We start from the raw sequence: 16,805 nt of genomic DNA, 5'->3' as shown, positions 1-16,805 counted from the left end.
GCCAGAAAGGAAGACGGGTGAGGATTCTGCCCCTCCCATGGGGCATCTTTTAGTCCCCAGCCTCTCTGGGAAGGAAATCAGGAGGCAGGACACCAGGCTGGGTATCTGCAGACAGCGATGCGCTGGGCACCACGTGCTTGCCCACTGTGCCAGAGAGATGATGCACAGCCAGGCACCAGGCACCGCACCTGACAGTAAGCATTCCGGGAATGGCCCTGCCCGGCTCTGATGGGCCTGCCACCGCCACACCCCTTCAGCATCCTCCCTGATCTGAAAGAACACAGGCCTCACCTCTGCTTCCGTGTTAGGAAAAATAGTTTAATGATAGGTTTGAAACCTCTTTTCTAGGTGAGGTCCCTTTCTGGATAGAACCCCCATACCAGTGCTTTTCCCAAGCCTGCTGGGAGGTAGCAGCCGCTCTCTGGAGGGCACCCACCCACCCCGGACGCCCCTGCCCCCCCGGGGAGGCTGGCTCTGGGTGGGCTTTGGTGGGCTCATGACTTAGGTTTTTATAAAAAGTGGGCGGAGCACTGTGCCGTGCCCCTCTTCTGATTCCGTGGGACCAGCCCACAGCACTTTCCTACCCCGTACTTAAATAGCCCATTAAATAATCTCTTGGTGCTGGCAGAGAGAGGCTGCCACAGCAATAACCCCCCTGCCTTGGCCAGGCTCCCACGGCCACAGGGCCATCACCCTGACCGGGGATGGGCTCCACAGCAGCAGCCAGGGACGTGGCCTGCGGTCAGGCCTGGCCAGGCTCGGGACTCCCTCCCCAAATGGGGAAGTCGAGTTCAAGTGGTCCTGCGGGCCCCAGGCGCCCCACAGCCATGGATGGGGTGCCCCTGGGAGCGGCGTGGGCCACCGATGGGTTACAGTCCTTGCCCAAGTCAGAAGTACGTGAGGTTCTTGACAGCTCCAATTTCTAGCATCCGCTTGATAGCCAGGGCCTCTTGGGACACGTTGTGGCCTGACCCCTGTGGAGACAGCCAGGGAGGCAAATTGAAGGATGCCAGGGGACCTCTCTGTCCTTCCCCTCGCCCCACACCTCTTGGGAGCTCCCTTCCCTGTGCTGGCTCCTGGAAGAGAGAATCCGAGTGGCAGAATATGGGGCACCTGGATGCCTCAGTTCCAGTCCTGACTCTGGATGGCTTCACGGGGAGCACCTCGGGAACCCCAGCACACTTCTCTGTTGCCCAGTGAGGCCCACCTGCCCACCCCGACCGTGGGCGGGGCCACTTACCGCCATGGACTTGAGTGTGATCTGCTCATAGTAGTGGATGGTCTGCTTCTTGTTATAGGCATCCGGGTAGCCAAAGCCGGCGATATGCACCAGGTCACAGAGGTGGAGGGCCAGCGTGATGGCCAGCAGGCCTGTGGTGGGCTTCTGAGGGCAGGGACAGGAAGGTGTCAGAGCAGCGTGCTCCTCCCCCAGGGCCAGGGCTGGTGCTCTGCGGGCGAGCTGCCTGCAGCCCTGGAAGTGCTCCACCAGGGTGGCCACGTGCCCACTGAGCACCTGGCTCGATCACTTTAGTAAACCGTAAGGAGCTGCACCTTAAGTGTCAACAGCCACACGTGGCTGGATAGGACACATCTGGGGTGAGGGTGGAGTTTGGGCCCCCAGGGAGGACGATGGCAATCGAGGTGACAATGACAACAAGCATAATAATGTGTGTGGTTTTTGGAGCCACTTCCTGTGTTCCACAGCTGTCTATAGAATATCTGACCATAGGGCCGGCACTGTGGCGCAGCGGGTTAACGCCCTGGCCTGAGGCGCCGGCATCCCATATGGGCGCCGGTTCTAGTCCTGGCTGCTCCTCTTCCAATCCAGCTCTCTGCTGTGGCCTGGGAAAGCAGTAGAGAATGGCCCAAGTCCTTGGGCCCCTGTGCCCGTGTGGGAGACCCGGAATAAGCTCTTGGCTCCTGGCTTCGGATCGGCACAGTTCCAACCATTGTGGCCACCTGAGGAGTGAACCATCGGATGGAAGACCTCTCTCTCTCTCTCTCTCTCTGCCTCTCCTCTCTCTGTGTAACTCTTTCAAATAAATAAATAAATCTTAAAAAAAAAAAGAATATCTGACCATATACAATGCATTATCTCATCCAGCCTTTAAAAAACACTCGACAGTAGGTACTTTGTTAGCCCCATCTTACAGATGAGAAAACTGAGGCTTACAAATATTAAGCAACTCCCTCAAGGGAAGGGAAGGGATCTTCCCTCCTGTCTGAAGAAGCTCACCTCATTCAGAAGACCTGGGGGCTCAACACTCACTGGCCCTCCCCTTCTTCAAACTGGGGACAGCAAGGCCTTACCCCACCCCCACTTCGGGCTGTGATGGGGACCCTGCTTCCCCTGCCCCTCATTCCTCTTCAGGGATGGGCAGTCTGACAGTCTCACCTCGCCAACCTCACCCTCCTCAGCTGTAGATGCCCACCCTGCGGCTGCCTACTGCCAGTTTGGGACGGGGTGCCTGGGCAGGGTGGGTGGGCTTTTTTTTTTTTTTTTTTTTAAGATGTATTTATTTGTTTAAAAGCAGAGATACAGAGAGAAGCAGAGAGAGAGAGAGACAGAGATCTTCCACCCACTGGTTCACTCCCCAAATGGCTGCAACAGCCGGGTCTGGGGCAGGCCAAAGCCAGGAGCCAGGAGCTCCATCCAGGTCTCCCACATGAGTGCAGGGGCTCAAGCACTTGGGCCATCTTCTGCTGCTTTCCCAGGTGTATCAGCAGAGAGCCGGATCAGAAGTGGAGCAGCCAGGACTGGAACCGGCGCCCATATGGGATGCTGGTGCTGCAGATGGAGGCTTAGCCTGATATGCCACAATGCCAGCCCCAGGGCGGGCCTCTTAACACTCGCTTTCACCTAGCATCCCTTTGGAGCTCTGCTGTCTTCTCATTTTCCACTCCCTGCCTGGACCTTGTGTTCACACTGGTTGCTTTAACCACCCTGGACCCCAATGGAAGCACACTGTCCTCACCTGCTAGCCATCTCTGCCTGGGCGCAAGCCCCTTACCTCATCAACCTCCTCTTCTTCCCTGTGGTCTCTGTGTGTGTTGCCTGAGATACCATCCACCCAGCTGCTCAAGCTAGAAACCCAGAACTGGTCATAAATCTCTCAGTGCCACCCACACAACACAGGCGACAGAAGAGCATCGCCAATGGCACTGGCCCTTTTATTGCCTCTTCCTGTGGCAACCCAGGAGGAGGGTGGAGTCTATTACAAGGTGTATGTCACATGGACACAGTGTCAACTGTAAGAGGGGCGACTGTCCTGACAAGCTTGGCCCAATCAGCTGAACCTTTTAAGTGTGGGTGTCAAGGTCAGAGATGGAGGAAGCCAGAGATTTGCGGCACAAGAATTCATTACACTGTCCTTGCCTTGAAGACGAAGGCAGGCAGCCTCCAAGAGCTGAGTCCCCACCTAGCCCAGGCTGACAGCCAGCAAGGAAACGGGGACCTCAATCCCACAACCACAAGTGCTAAATTCTTTCAACAGTAACACTGAGCTTAGATGGGGCCTGTGCTGTGATGCAGAGGGTTAAGCTACCACTTGTGATCCTGGTTCGAATCCCAGCTGTGCCATTTCTGATCCAGCTCCCTGCAAATGTACCTGGGAAACCAGTGGAAGAAAAGTGCTTGGGTTCCTGCACTTCATGTGGGAGACCCGGATGAAGTTCCAGGCCCTTGGCATCAACTTGGCTCAGCCTTAGCCATTGTAGCCATCTGGGGAGTGAGCCAGCAGATGGGAGATTGATCTCTACTCTCCTTTTGCCCCCACATGTGTGTGTGTATCCCTTACTCTGTCACTCTGCCTTTCAAATAAATAAATCTTGGGGGAAAAAAAAAAAGAATGAGGTTGGAGGGCGGGTGTTTGGCACAATGTTTAAATCACTGCTTGCGACTCCTGCTTCTATATCAGAGTCCTTGGTTGGAGTTCAAGCTACTCTGCATATGATCCAGCTTCCTGCTAATGTGCACTTCGGGAGGCAGCAACTGACAGCTCAAAATGGGCCCCTGACACCCGTGTGGGAGGCCTGGATGGAGTCCCAGGCTCCTGGCTTTGGCCTGACCACAGCCTTGGCTGTGGTGGGCATCTGGGGAGTGAACCAGTGGATGAAAAGTCTTGCTCCATCTGTCTTTGTCTCACTGCCTGCCTCCCTCCCTTCCTTTCTTCTTTAAGACTGATTGATTTATTTGAAGGCAGAGAGAAGGAAAGACAGACAGACAGAGAGATCTTCTATCTGCTGGTTCACTCCCCAAACAGCCACAAGATTCAAGGCTGGGTTAGATCAAAGTCAGGAGTCAGGAGCTTGTTCTGGGTCTCCTACACGAGTGGCAGGGGCACAGGCACTTGGGCCATCTTTGCTATTTTTCCAGGCCTCTAGCAGGGAGCTGGATTGGAAGTGGAGTAGCTGGGACAGAAAGTGGTGCCCATAAGGGATGCTGGCATCGCAGGCAATGGCTTAACCGGCTATGCCACAACATTGGCCCCCTCTCTGCCTTTCAAATAAAATGAAAATAAATTTAAAATTTTTTTTAAAGTATAGCTTCCCCTAGCATTTGCTGGTCTTCAGAGGGAAACTCTATTCTTGTGATCAGCCTTATGATACTGTAGACAAGAACCTTCAGGCCTATGAGTCAACATGGGTATTATTTTCCACCTCTAACTTTGTGGCCCTTGGACAGACAAGGACAGAAACTAATATACTGTGACAAGTGCTTGTGAAGTCCTTCCCACTGCCGGGACTGGGTGTAGGTCCTGAACTTCTCTTCCCTTCCTCCCCAGCCTCCGCGCTGACGCCCTGCCTGACCCTGTCAACTCCTTGTTGTCCTCAATGCCACTCGCAGCAGCACGACTCAGTACGGAGGAGCCCTTTGGTCTTGCCAAAGGGCGCGCCATTCCCCAGGTCCCTCAAGACCTCCTCCACTGGGGAGCCTTCCAGACAGCCCTCAGCAGAGCTGTGCCCCTTCCTCTGCCACCCCATGGCATTCAGAACAGTTTTGGCATCTCATTCCTCCATAGGGCAACCTGCGTGTTTATTCTGCTAGACTGAATTTCCTAAGGGCAAGGAATACATCTCGCTCACCAAGCATGCAGATGTGGGCAGTCATAAAAGCAGGCAATCAACATAGGAAGTTGAAAAACAATAGATACTGAGTAAAGAATGGAATTGTCTATTCTGAATTTGACAAATATTTATTGAGCAGGCACTGTGTACCAACCTCTGTGATAGGCACTGTGCATAGTTATCTCTTTATAAAAGGCCAGCGTGAATATTAGCCCCACCACAGTGACGAGCAAACCGGGGCTCCAAAGTGGCTGACGTGCCAACGCCACCCAGTAAGGAGCACAGCCCAGAGTCCTCGCTAAGTCTGCCGCTTTCCCTCCTTGCACACGGCTCCACCGAGCCCCCAAGAGCTTCCCAGACATGGGTGGAAGTACTTGAGAAGCTGCAAGGTGGAATAAAACCCACCCGCGGAAGACCACCAGGGCACTGAGTGCTGAAATCAAAACCATAACTCACAAAACTGCACCGTGACTCCCCAGATCAACACATGGCACCAAGCCACAACACACAGACCGAAGGCTCAGAGCAGAGTTTTTAACTCAATTGGACCAATGTGTTCCCAGATAAGATCACAGACTAAGTGTCTGACAGCAATGCTACACAGGCCCAAGCTGTTCCAAAGACAGGTCCACTGGCTGTTCTAGCAACTCCCTAGCACCTGCTAAAACCATCCTGGAACTCCAGCCCCCAAGCTCAGTGCAGAACCTCTGTCACTCCTCTCTATGGTGATGCCCAGGATTCTCCCCCAAGACCAATAGCACCCTTGCTGCAGATAAGAAACCTCACTTTGATGGCAGGTGTGTTCGTGGGAACCAAATGCGAGCCACTGTGCCTGTTTCTCTCTCCCACTCCCAGGGGGTTCCTCTATGGCTTTCCACACCAGGACCCCAGCCCACGGGCCTGGCTCAGGTCATCACCTGCTTGATCCTGCGTGGCTGCTGCATGGGCAGGCTCAGCAGTTTGTCAGCGGTGATCTCCATGAAGAAGGGGTTGAGGATCCGAATCTGTTTGGGGTTGACGTCCCAGATGAGGGGGGGCTGTTTCCAGAAACCCTTTCGCACCTAGCGTTGGAAGACAGAGATGGGAGTGGGTGGAGACCTGTTTCTCAAGTCCACCGGCCCGTGACCCTCAGCCATGAGAGGGAACCCAAGTGACGGCGGAGGCTCTCAAGGGTGCAGGGAGCAAGCGAGGGGTGGTGGAGCCTGCACCAGAGGAAGGCAGACTAGAGGGTAGTGGTCCAGCCACTGCCCACTCCCAAGGGCTCCCACACGGCAAGAGAGGCTGGCGTTTTAGACTGTCTAAGCACTTGGCAAACCTGCCAGCTTAGACAACTCAGTCTCTGACCCGATGGCAAAGGGAAGGAGGGGACCCCTTCTGTGCGCCATGTGGGAGGGCACGAGCGCCACTGTCCTAGCCTGCCCCTGCCCCGAGCCACCCTGCTCTACAGGGCTTCTCTGCCCCCACATCTCTCTCAGGAGGCACATGTTCCACAAGCTTTCCTGTCCCACACAGCCCTCAGGCGTGCGGTGCCCTTGGCTGCTGTGTCTAACTCCTACGGTGTCCCGGGCCCGACAATGACCTCCTGGGAAGCCTGTGGGCTGACAGGCACCTACTCCATGTCCTCCCCTCCCCCGCTGGCTCTGCAGACCTGCAGGACTAAGGTCTCGACTCCATGGTGTCCCTGTCCCAGGCCTCATCACCTAAGCCATCCCCCGACCTACCCGCCTCTTATCACTCAGGATGGTCTCAATCCAGTGGAAGTCCATTGCCTTGAAAGCTACAAGGACCAAGAGTGTGTCCGGGTTGTTCTCCACTTTGGGGTCAAAGTGGGCGGATTCGGGGTAGAAGAGACGCATGGTAGTCTTGGAGCCCACGTCACCCTCATAGCCAGCCACTGGGGCGTTGTTCAATCTGGTGGGGAGAGGAAGATGCCGTCACAGGAGCCCCCGGGCCTGTCTGCAGGGCCCTGTCTGGGATGTCAGATGCCTGTCACACACCTGATGACCACGTCATACTTGTCGATGGTGTCTCCCAGCGAGCTGTTGCGGAGCCGGCTGCCGTTCCCCACCACCACGCAGCGGCGGCACTTGAGACTGTCACAGGGAGAGGAGCGGTCAAGGTCAGCAATAGCCCTGCACCTGCCCGGCCCATCTCAGGATGGCTCCCCAGGCGCCCCCTCGGGCCCCCTCCTCGTGGAGCACACAGCGCCAAGGAGTGCTACTATGGCCACTTTGACTTTGCAGCCCTGGGCCTTAAAAAGAAGAGACTGAGCAGAGCATGGCAGAGGGAGGAGGAGAAGGAGGGAAAGGACCAACCAGAAACCCCACTGCCCAGCCCCCTTGCCTGCTGCCTGCCTGTTGCCATGGTGATTCTTGCCTGTTCTGACACCCCGATGCCCAGGCCAGATTGCCGTGGGGATCCGTGCACCTGTAGCCCCTGGAGACAAGCAGGCTGGGAGGGATGTCAAATTGGCCCCAAGAGACCAGCGGCTGGAAGGCTCAGGGGGATGGCGCTGGGCCGTGATGATTTCGCATTGGGGCAGAAAGAAGAGAAGGGCCAGAGCTCAGCAGGAGGTGGCAGGGGGGATGGTATCCTTACCTCTGGATGCTGTCGGGTATGGAGTAGCTAGTGATGGCCAGGACCCGGAGGAGCAGGTCTTCTACGGGAAGATTGGAGGCAAGGGCCTGAGCCTGCAGTTTGTACCCTAAAGGCTACACCCTGACCCCCTCCACTCCTCCCCCGACCCCACAGAACAGGCAGCAGCACGGCCAAGGCGAGCCATTGCTCCTGCTGGGCCAGGCGGAACCTACCACTCCCCTTGGTCCCATAGGGCAGCTCGTAGGCAGATGGTGTCTTGACCCAGAAATAATCCTTAAGCTGCAGGAAGACGGGCTGATCTTGGGAGTAACTACACAGGTGGGGTGAGATGGGGATTAATCTTGATTCCAGAAGCAGGGGCAGGCCTCTGACTCACTCTAGAAGGCCCCTCCTGCCCTCGCTGGCATCTCTGAACCCATGCCCGGCAGCATGGTCCCCTCCTGCCAGCCAGCACTGAGGCCCCCATCCCGCGAACCTCTCTCTCCTAGCTGGCCTGCACCCCGCCGCCCCAGCCCCCATCCTCCTGCACCTACTTGCCAAAGATCCTAGAGGCCTTCCGCTCTGCCTCGCCATGCAGGCATGGTTCCTTCTTCTCTGGGATTGGAAAATAGAAACTGGAGACAGAAAAGGAGAGGAGACTGGAGCCTTGGTCAGACCACAGGGCCCTGGGGCCAGCAGCCCACCTTCCTTCCCCCCTGACACCCAAGTCCAAAGCACTGGAAGGAGATTTGCAGGGTGGCATTGTCCCAACAAGTTCCACTTCCAACCCCAATCAAGGAGGGTCCAGCTCTTCCTGCTCCTGTACTCTCTGGGCATGGGCACCAGGAAGTCATTCAAGACCCCCATCCCCATTCAAGACCACCCCCATCTACCCTCACAGAAGGGTGGGGCCCTGCCCTGGCTCTCGAACCCTCCTGCCCCAAGCTCCCAGCCCTGGCAGGAACCAGTGGAAGGCCATAGAAGATGCACTCACAGCTCGATGTACCTGTCCTCTCGGGAGATGGAATACCACACCATGAGGACCAGGACCAGAGCCAGCATGGCCAGGAGCCTCCAGCCTGCAGGGCACATGCACAGAGGAGCTGGAGGCAGAAAGAGGCAGGTACAGCTCCAGTCTGCCTTCTCCCCTGCCCCCCCCAGCCCTCCCACAACCACCTCCAGCAGACCCCCGTCCCCATCCTCTCCTGGCCCTAAAGCAGGCCTTGGGGCTCCAGGTCCCCACCGCCCTCTAGGAGGAAGGGAGGAGCCCCCACCATTCCTGGATGCTGCAGAGGCTGGCTTCTGCAGGCCCTCCATGCCGTGTGTGTGTGTGTGTGTGTGTGTGTTGGGGGTGAAGGGCTCCTGGCCGTACTCACGGGACTTGCTGATCATGTTTCTCAGCAGGTGGGCTTCCTGGGGGGAGCTGTCATCCCGGCTGCCTCGGGCCACCTAGGAGGTAGGAGGCACAGGTGTCTGTCTGGTCGGCTCCACAAACACTCCCACCTAGACCCAGAGCAGGACACACCCACACCAGCCCCTTCCCTCCTCCAGGCAGCCAGCTGGGCCCTGCCCCAGAAAGGGAAACCAGGGCCCCAGCCCCCAAGGATTAGGTCCAAGTTGGACTCGCCTACTCCCGCTTCCTCTGTGTGGTCCCTGCTGCCAACTTCTCCATTTTGACGGAGAAGGGTCAGCTCCAGGGGGCAGATGGGGACCTCTACCCACTGGTGATTGACGGTCAAGCTAACTGTCCCAGGGCTTGATTCGTGCTTCATTGATGTCTACCGGCTCCATTCCCGAAGGCGTGCCCTCCTGTCCATTACCCATTTTCTGGGACTCCAGCCAAGCTGCCTGCTCAGGCCACAGGCTGGGCCACACAGTGGCTCTCGTGGGGCCCCTCCAGCCCGTCTGGACTCTGATGTCTAAGTGTGCCACCCAGAACGTGAGCCGCGAGGGTCTGGGTGGCCAAGGAGGAGTCAGAGATGCTTCCAGTAAGGGCAAAGGCCAGCGAGGTCAGGACCAGGCAAAGGAAGTGGGGAGCTGCCCCGTGCCCTGTGCCGCCAGCTCAGCCGGGTCCATGTAGCTGTGTCCTGGCAGAGGGAAGCTCTGTGGCCTCCACAGCCACAGGAAGAGGCACAGGACACTGAGTGCCGTGTTTTCCCGGCCATCAGCTGGCCATCTGCTAAACACACACATTCTGCAGCCCTGTCCCGGAGCCGGCCTGGGGTGGGCCCGTGACGGGCAGGTCACCAGCTGCCCACGGGTGATCTCAGAATTGATCAAGGAAGGGAGGGAAGCACCAGGGCTGGGATCATCGGCAGATGCACAGAAAACCTTCGAGTATCTCTCAGGGGTGAGGGGCAGCATCCAGAGGAGCGCTGGTCTTATCCATCAAAGTCCTGAGCGCTGTTCTGTCATGGAGTCAACACTCTGTCCCCCAACGAGGCATTCCCCAAGCTCCACTCCGAGCCCCAGAGGGGATGGGGGCTGGCCCCAGCCGGTAGGTGACATAAACACTGGTGCACATGGTGCACAAGGCAACTATCTGAGGAGTTAAACCTAAGGGTTTTTTATGGCTTTTGTTTTTTAAGGCAGAGAGATAGAATAAGAGAGATCTTCTAACCCTGGTTCAATCCTCAAATGTCAGCAACAGCAAGGGCTGGGCCAGACAGAAACCAGGAGTCCGGAACTTAATCTGGATTTCTCACTTGGCTGGCAGGGATCCAAGTACTTGAGTCATCACCTGCTGCCTCCCAGGGTGTGTATTCCCAGGAAGCTGGGGGCGGGTGCTGTGGTGTAGCGGGTCAACACCCTGGCCTGAAGTGCCGGCATCCCATATGGGTTCCAGTTCGAGACCTGGCTGCTCCACTTCTGATCCAGCTCTCTGCTACGGCCTGGGAAAGCAGTAGAAGATGGCCCGAGTCCTTGGGCCCCTGCACCTGCATGTGAGACCTAGAACAAACTCCTTGCTCCTGGCTTCGAATTGGCACAGCTCCAGCCGTTACAGCAAATTGGGGAGTGAACCATCGGATGGAAGACCTCTCTCTCTCTCTCTCTGCCCCTCCTCTCTCGGTGTAACTCTGACTTTCAAATAAATAAATAAATCTTTAAAAAATCAAAACAAGACAAAAAAACCAGGAAGCTGGAGTTGGAAGCACAGCTGGGACTCAAATCCAGGCACTCTTAACAGGGGTTTTAACTGCTGCACCAAATGTCTGTGCCAGCCCACTCTTCCAGGGGAACTTTAAAAAATTTAAGAAAAATGAAAAAAAAAAATGTATTCATTTCAAAATTTTTTGCAACAAAATAAACTGACCTTTTCTTTCCATTTTCCACAAGTTTTTGGAAGTAGCCTCTTATACTGGGACCTGGGCCCCAAGATTTTTATTTAATTGGTTAGGAGAGGGCCCTGGGCATGAGCAGCAAACAGCAAACAAAATAAACAACAACAAAATGCACCCTCTCTCTGTGATTCTGATGCTCAGCCAGATGGAAGCCACTACCCCAGAGCCCGATCTACAGTGGCCAAAACACAGACTCAGTCCCTTGTAGGATGGACCGGGTCGGGTAAGAGACTTTGACATGCAGATATGAGCAGCATGGACCAGTTCCAAGCCACAGGACAGCTAGCTTTTCCCAGGGCTCTTTCCAGAACAGTTCTGTGTTGCATGTCTTTATTCTAAAACCATGTTGCTACTGGACTACACTCACTGGGCAGTCCTAACACATGGGCCAAGGTACCCCATCTGGGAGCCGCTGAACCTATGCCCCTGTTTGTCAGGTCCAGCCAAGAGCGCTGCTCAGTGGCCCTGGGTCCTCCAGGGGGCTCAGTCTCACTGGGCTAGCTGCTCCTCGGGACAATGTGCAGCCTTCTGACTGTCCCCCCAATGTGGACCTAGCCCCTGGGTATAGAAAAAGGTGAGAGAAGAGTCACAGTAGGGTGCCTGGGCATCAGAGTCACACCTGATGCATTCCTGTCTGAGTGTACCAGCCTCTGCCTGTGACCAGCTGCCGAGACGGCCGGCTCACCCAACCTGCTGGGCAGAGCTGAGCCCAGGCAGAAAGGGGTCTGCCCTCTTGGTGCTCTGCCAAGAACCCTGGCTGAAGTGAGCTGGTGGATGCCTGCCAGGGAACTCGCCCCAGGGAAGAACGGGGGCCACGGGATGAAGAAATAGGGCCCAGTGGGAGTGGGAACCCTGCCTCAAGCTGCACCACAGCTCAGCCTGAGCCCCTGGACCCACCGGAGGGATATGGCTTAATGTTCCAGAGAATGGGTGGGGAAGATCAATGGGTACGGAAGCCCAGGGGTTCCTTATTGATTCTGGGATCCTGAGCGAGTCACTGGATCTCACTGTCCCAGTTCTGTAAGGAAAACCTGGAGCTGCCTGACTTCCACGGACAGCCTTACCTCCGAATCCTTCCATCAGGTACCCCCGATGCATTCCAGAATCATCCCCAACCAGTGACCCTTTGTCCTGTATCTTCCAGTGTCCTTTCTTCTCGACTCTGACTTATAAATACACCTGCATCCCCCGCTTTCTAAAATCCATGCCTCCCCTCCCGTGCCCCTTTCCCTTCAACAGCCAGACATCTTTCTCTGCGCTCCCTCCCTCTCCCCGTCCACCTCTCCCAATGCACTCATTTTCAGGCTGCCATTGCTCCTGCTGAGAGCATCAGTGGCCTCCTAATGGCCAAGCCTGGGAAGGGTCCTTTCTCCATCTCCGTCATTCTCTGAGGCCCTGGATGCTCCTGGCCATGCCTTCTCCTTGGCTGCTAGGTTCGGGTCCACAGGTTTACCTCCTCCCTCCAGGCCAGTCTCCTGGCTGCTCTTGCTCCCTTGCCCATCATGTGAACACCAGCGTTCTCAAGGGATCTGTCCTTGAACCTGGCCACACATCTTCACAAGGGCAGTTCATTCACTCTCAGAGACTTAACTGCCATTCATACACTGATGATTCAGGTTCTTTCTTTTTTCCACTCCTAATTCCTCTCCCAGATCCCATCTTAATATTTCTAATTTTCTACCTGGATGACTTTAAATTCTCCTATCTGTACATGTCCAACACTGGACTCATCTCTCCCCCAACCCCCTAACATCAACAACCAGGTCTCCCAACACTTACCCTCTCCTTCACGGCCCCTCTCACCTGGCTGCTAAATATTATTGATTCTTTCCTCCACCTGCTCATTTTAGCAAACATTTGCTGAGCTCCCTGCCCTATGCCTGGTATCACAGGGGACATTGAGGATGTCAAACTTCTTAACAGCCACAGTCCAGACCCTCAGAAAGACTTCAGACTACAGCCTCCACTCCCCCTATCTTTTTTTTTTTTTTTTTTTTTTTAAGATTTATTTACTTGGTGGCCGGCGCCGTGGCTCAATAGGCTAATCCTCCACCTTGCGGCGCCGGCACACCAGGTTCTAGTCCCGGTCGGGGCACCGGATTCTGTCCTGGTTGCCCCTCTTCCAGGCCAACTCTCTGCTATGGCCTGAGAGTGCAGTGGAGGATGGCCCAAGTGCTTGGGCCCTGCACCCGCATGGGAGACCAGGAGAAGCACCTGGCTCCTGCCTTCAGATCAGCACGGTGCGCCGGCCGCGGCGGCCATTGGAGGGTGAACCAAAGGCAAAGGAAGACCTTTCTCTCTGTCTCTCTCTCTCTCACTGTCCACTCTGCCTGTCAAAAAAAATTTTTTTTAATTAAAAAAAAAAAAAAGATTTATTTACTTGGAAGAAAGAGAGTTGGAGGTTGGGGGAGATGCAGAGTGAAGAAGAGATCTTCCAACTACTGGATCACTCCCCAGATGTCCACAAGGGCCCAGGGGAACTCCACCCAGGTCTCCTACATGGATGGCACAGGCCCAAACACTAGGGCCAATCATCTGCTGCTTTCCCAGGTGCATTAGCAGGGAGCTGGATAGGAAGTGGAGCAGCCGGGATTCGAACAGGTAATCAAATGGGATGCTGGCATCACAAGCAGCAGCTTATCCCACTGTGCCACAACATCAGCCTCCCCCTACCCCACCGCATCCCCTTTCTGAGCCACAGCCTGATTCCAGATCTCACCCCAAGTTATGTGCTTCTAACTGGCCGCTTGACCACAAGTCTTTCCGCTCTCAAGCCACTTCCTCAGATCAGCAAGCGTGGTACCTTTCTAGGAAGCGATAGAGATCAAACCACCCTCTTGCTTCCATTGCTCCTGTTCCTTAAATGAAAGCCAAGGCTCTGGGGCTAGTGTTGTGGAACAGTGGATTAAGCCACCACCTGCGATGCCGGCATCTCATATGAACATTTGTTGGAGTCCCAGCTGCTCTGCTTCTGATCCAGCTCCCTGCTACTGCACCTAGGAGAACAGTGCATGATGGCCCAAGAACCTGGGCCCCTGTTACCCATGTGGAAGACCCAGTTGGAGTTCCAGGCTTTTGGCTTCAGCCAGTCCTAGCCTCAGCTGTTGTGGCCATTGGAGAGTGAATCAGTAGATGAAAGGTCTCTCTCTCTCTCTCACTCTCTGACAATATGCCTTTCAAATAAGTAAATATATCTTTAAAACTAAAACAAGGCCGGTGCCGTGGCTCAACAGGCTAATCCTCTACCTAGCGGCGCCGGCACACTGGGTTCTAGTCCTGGTCGGGGCGCCGGATTCTGTCCCAGTTGCCCCTCTTCCAGGCCAGCTCTCTGCTATGACCCGGGAGTGCAGTGGAGGATGGCCCAAGTGCTTGGGCCCTGCACCCGCATGGGACACCAGGAGAAGCACCTGGCTCCTGCCTTCGGATCAGCGCGGTACGCCGGCCGCAGCACGCCAGCCGCGGCGGCCATTGGAGGGTGAACCAACGGCAAAGGAAGACCTTTCTCTCTGTCTCTCTCACTGTCCACTCTGTCTGTCAAACAAACAAACAACAAAAAACTAAAACAAAACAAAAAACAGCCAAGGCTCCTTAGCAGGCAACCAGAGCCCTTCAAACTCCAGCCCCAAGCCCTGCAGATGTAACTCCTAGTGGGGCTCCTTTTCCTCCCCACACCCTACCCTTCCTCATCCCCACCTTGGCCCAGGTTCTCCTGCATTAGGATTCCTGCTATGGTTTGAATGGGCCCCAAGTTCATGGTTTGGCAACTTGATCCCTAATGCGGTGGTGTTGGGAGACAGAACCTTGAAGAGGTGTTTGAGTCACGACAAGAGACTCAAAGGATATGGCCACTGGTGGTGGACCTGCCGCCTCCAGGACTGTGAGCGGAATAAACTTCTTTTCATTATAAATTACCCAGTCTAAGGTATTTCTGGAATAAGACAGAAAATTGGTACTGAGACACGGGCATGGCTTTAGAATTGGGCAATGGGTAGAGGATGGAAGAGCCTGGAGGCACAGGCTAGGAGAAGCCTAGATGGCTGCAAGAAAAGCATTAGGGGCAAACGAACTGCCAGAACGTCTAAAACTCCTTAGAGACCATTGAGTGCTCACGGCCAGCATGCTGGTAGAATTACGGACAATGAAAGTCATCCTGAAGAGCCATCTCAGACGGAAATGAAGAACAAGGAATCGGAAACTGCAGGAGAAACCATCCTTGTCACAAAGTGGCCAGGAGGGCAGGTGTTTGGCACAGCAGTTAAGAACCTGCTTGGGATGCCTGCTTCAAGTCCCTGCTCTGCCATTTAAAAAAAAATTTTTAAAGATTTATTTGAAAGAGTTACAGAGAGAGATCAGAGATCAACTGGTTCACTCCCCAGGGCTGGGCCAGGCTGAAGCCAGGAGCCAGGGGCTTCTTCCCGGTCTTCCACATGGGTGCGAGGGCCCAAACACTTTGGCCATCTTCCGTTGCTTTTTTCAGGCCATTAGCAGGGAGCTGGATCAGAAGTAGTGCAGCCGGGATATGAACCTCCAACCACATGGGATGCCGAGGTTGCAAGCACTGACTGACTTTATCCTCTATACCACAACACCAGCTCCTCTTCTTCTGCTTCTGATTCCAGCTTCCTCCTAATGCACACCATACCAGGCATTAGGTGACGGCTCAAGTACTTGGGTCCCTGCTACCCACATGGGAGATCTGGATAGAGTTTTGGGCTCCTGGCTTTGGCTTGGCCCAGCCCCAGCTGTTGCAGGCATTTGGAGAGTGACCCAGCAAATGGAAGATCTCTCTCTCTCTCTCTCTCTCTCTCTTTCTAAATAAAAAAGGAAAGAAATTAAAAAGTTACAAAGAACTTGGCTGAAGTGTGTCTGTAGCCTAGTAATTTAGAGAGGGCAGAACTTCAGAAGAATGAACTAGCATGTTTGACAGGAGAAATCTCTGTGCAGCAAAGCATTCGGGCTCCTGTGTGGCTTCTTTTAATTGCACACAGGAAAATGCAAGGAGAAAGAAATGATTTCAAAATGGAATTCATAACTAAAAGGGAAATGGAACTCAGGGATTTGGAGGCTTCTGCTTGGCCAAGCAGAAAGCATGAAAGAGAATCTTAAGAAGCATCAAGGGTGTGGTGAAGCAAGGCACCGGATGGATAAGATTACTCTGGACACAAGCAAGCCAGGTGCCATGGGAGAATGACTTTGAAGACATCTGGGAGAATGTTGATGCGTCCCTCCCGTGGCAGGTCTGGAATGCAAGCCCTGGGGGAACGTCATAGAAACCTAGGGCACCCTCAAGACACTGGGGCTTGCTGCCCATGAGCAGCCTTGCCTCATCCCCCTGAATTTGGGTGCAGGGCTCCTCAGGCACCAGGGCCATGGCTCAAGCGGGTCCAGGTGCTGATCAACCCAGCACTACAGAAGGTGCAAGCAGTAAGCCTTGGTGGCACCCACACAGGTGCAGACACAAGGCCTGTGGAGGCCCCAGCTTCCTCCACTTGGATTTTAAAGGATCTCTCAGACAGCGCTGGGGCCCAGGTATAGCTGTGTCCATAGGCAGTGCCACTGCTCCTTGCCTGCAGCAGGGCAGAAGTGTGGGGTCAGAGCTCCCAGAATCCTACGACTCTGTGACGCATTGGGGCAGGGCCATTCCCAAGACCTCAGTACTGCAGATACCAGGAGGCAACACCAGCCTGGAAGAGCTGAAGGCCTGAGACCCCAACCTGGGAGAGCTGCTTCATGGGCTGAGTCCAGCAAAGCAAAAAAGACAGGGTCACTTGAGGCCTTGGGGGCTTAACCCCAACTCCAACCCCTGTATGTTTGCAGGGT

At 55.0% G+C, this 16,805-nt stretch overlaps 1 protein-coding gene across 7 annotated transcripts in view; it reads right to left on the bottom strand.

The window, feature by feature from the left end:
• Positions 1-292: 292 nt before the first annotated feature.
• The window catches only part of ST3GAL4 (ST3 beta-galactoside alpha-2,3-sialyltransferase 4), a 42,314-nt gene continuing 25,801 nt past the window's right edge, over positions 293-16,805 (bottom strand). For 3 of the 7 annotated variants that reach the window (XM_062197333.1, XM_062197335.1, XM_062197332.1), the window contains 10 exons: positions 9,021-9,093; positions 8,639-8,747; positions 8,199-8,279; positions 7,878-7,975; positions 7,666-7,726; positions 7,065-7,160; positions 6,789-6,978; positions 5,985-6,128; positions 1,241-1,384; positions 293-974 (listed from right to left, as the gene is read on the bottom strand). In XM_062197333.1, coding sequence (XP_062053317.1) covers positions 888-974; positions 1,241-1,384; positions 5,985-6,128; positions 6,789-6,978; positions 7,065-7,160; positions 7,666-7,726; positions 7,878-7,975; positions 8,199-8,279; positions 8,639-8,747; positions 9,021-9,036 — 1,026 coding nt within the window. In that variant the 5' untranslated portion in view covers positions 9,037-9,093 and the 3' untranslated portion in view covers positions 293-887. The remainder of the gene's footprint in view (positions 975-1,240; positions 1,385-5,984; positions 6,129-6,788; positions 6,979-7,064; positions 7,161-7,665; positions 7,727-7,877; positions 7,976-8,198; positions 8,280-8,638; positions 8,748-9,020; positions 9,094-16,805) is intronic. The other 4 variants (XM_062197334.1, XM_062197330.1, XM_062197329.1 and 1 more) reach the window with 3 other exon arrangements.

Source organism: Lepus europaeus, chromosome 7, assembly GCF_033115175.1.
Source record: "Lepus europaeus isolate LE1 chromosome 7, mLepTim1.pri, whole genome shotgun sequence".
NCBI classification, from domain to species: Eukaryota; Metazoa; Chordata; class Mammalia; order Lagomorpha; family Leporidae; genus Lepus; species Lepus europaeus.
This window is presented reverse-complemented; position numbering and strand designations above follow the sequence as displayed.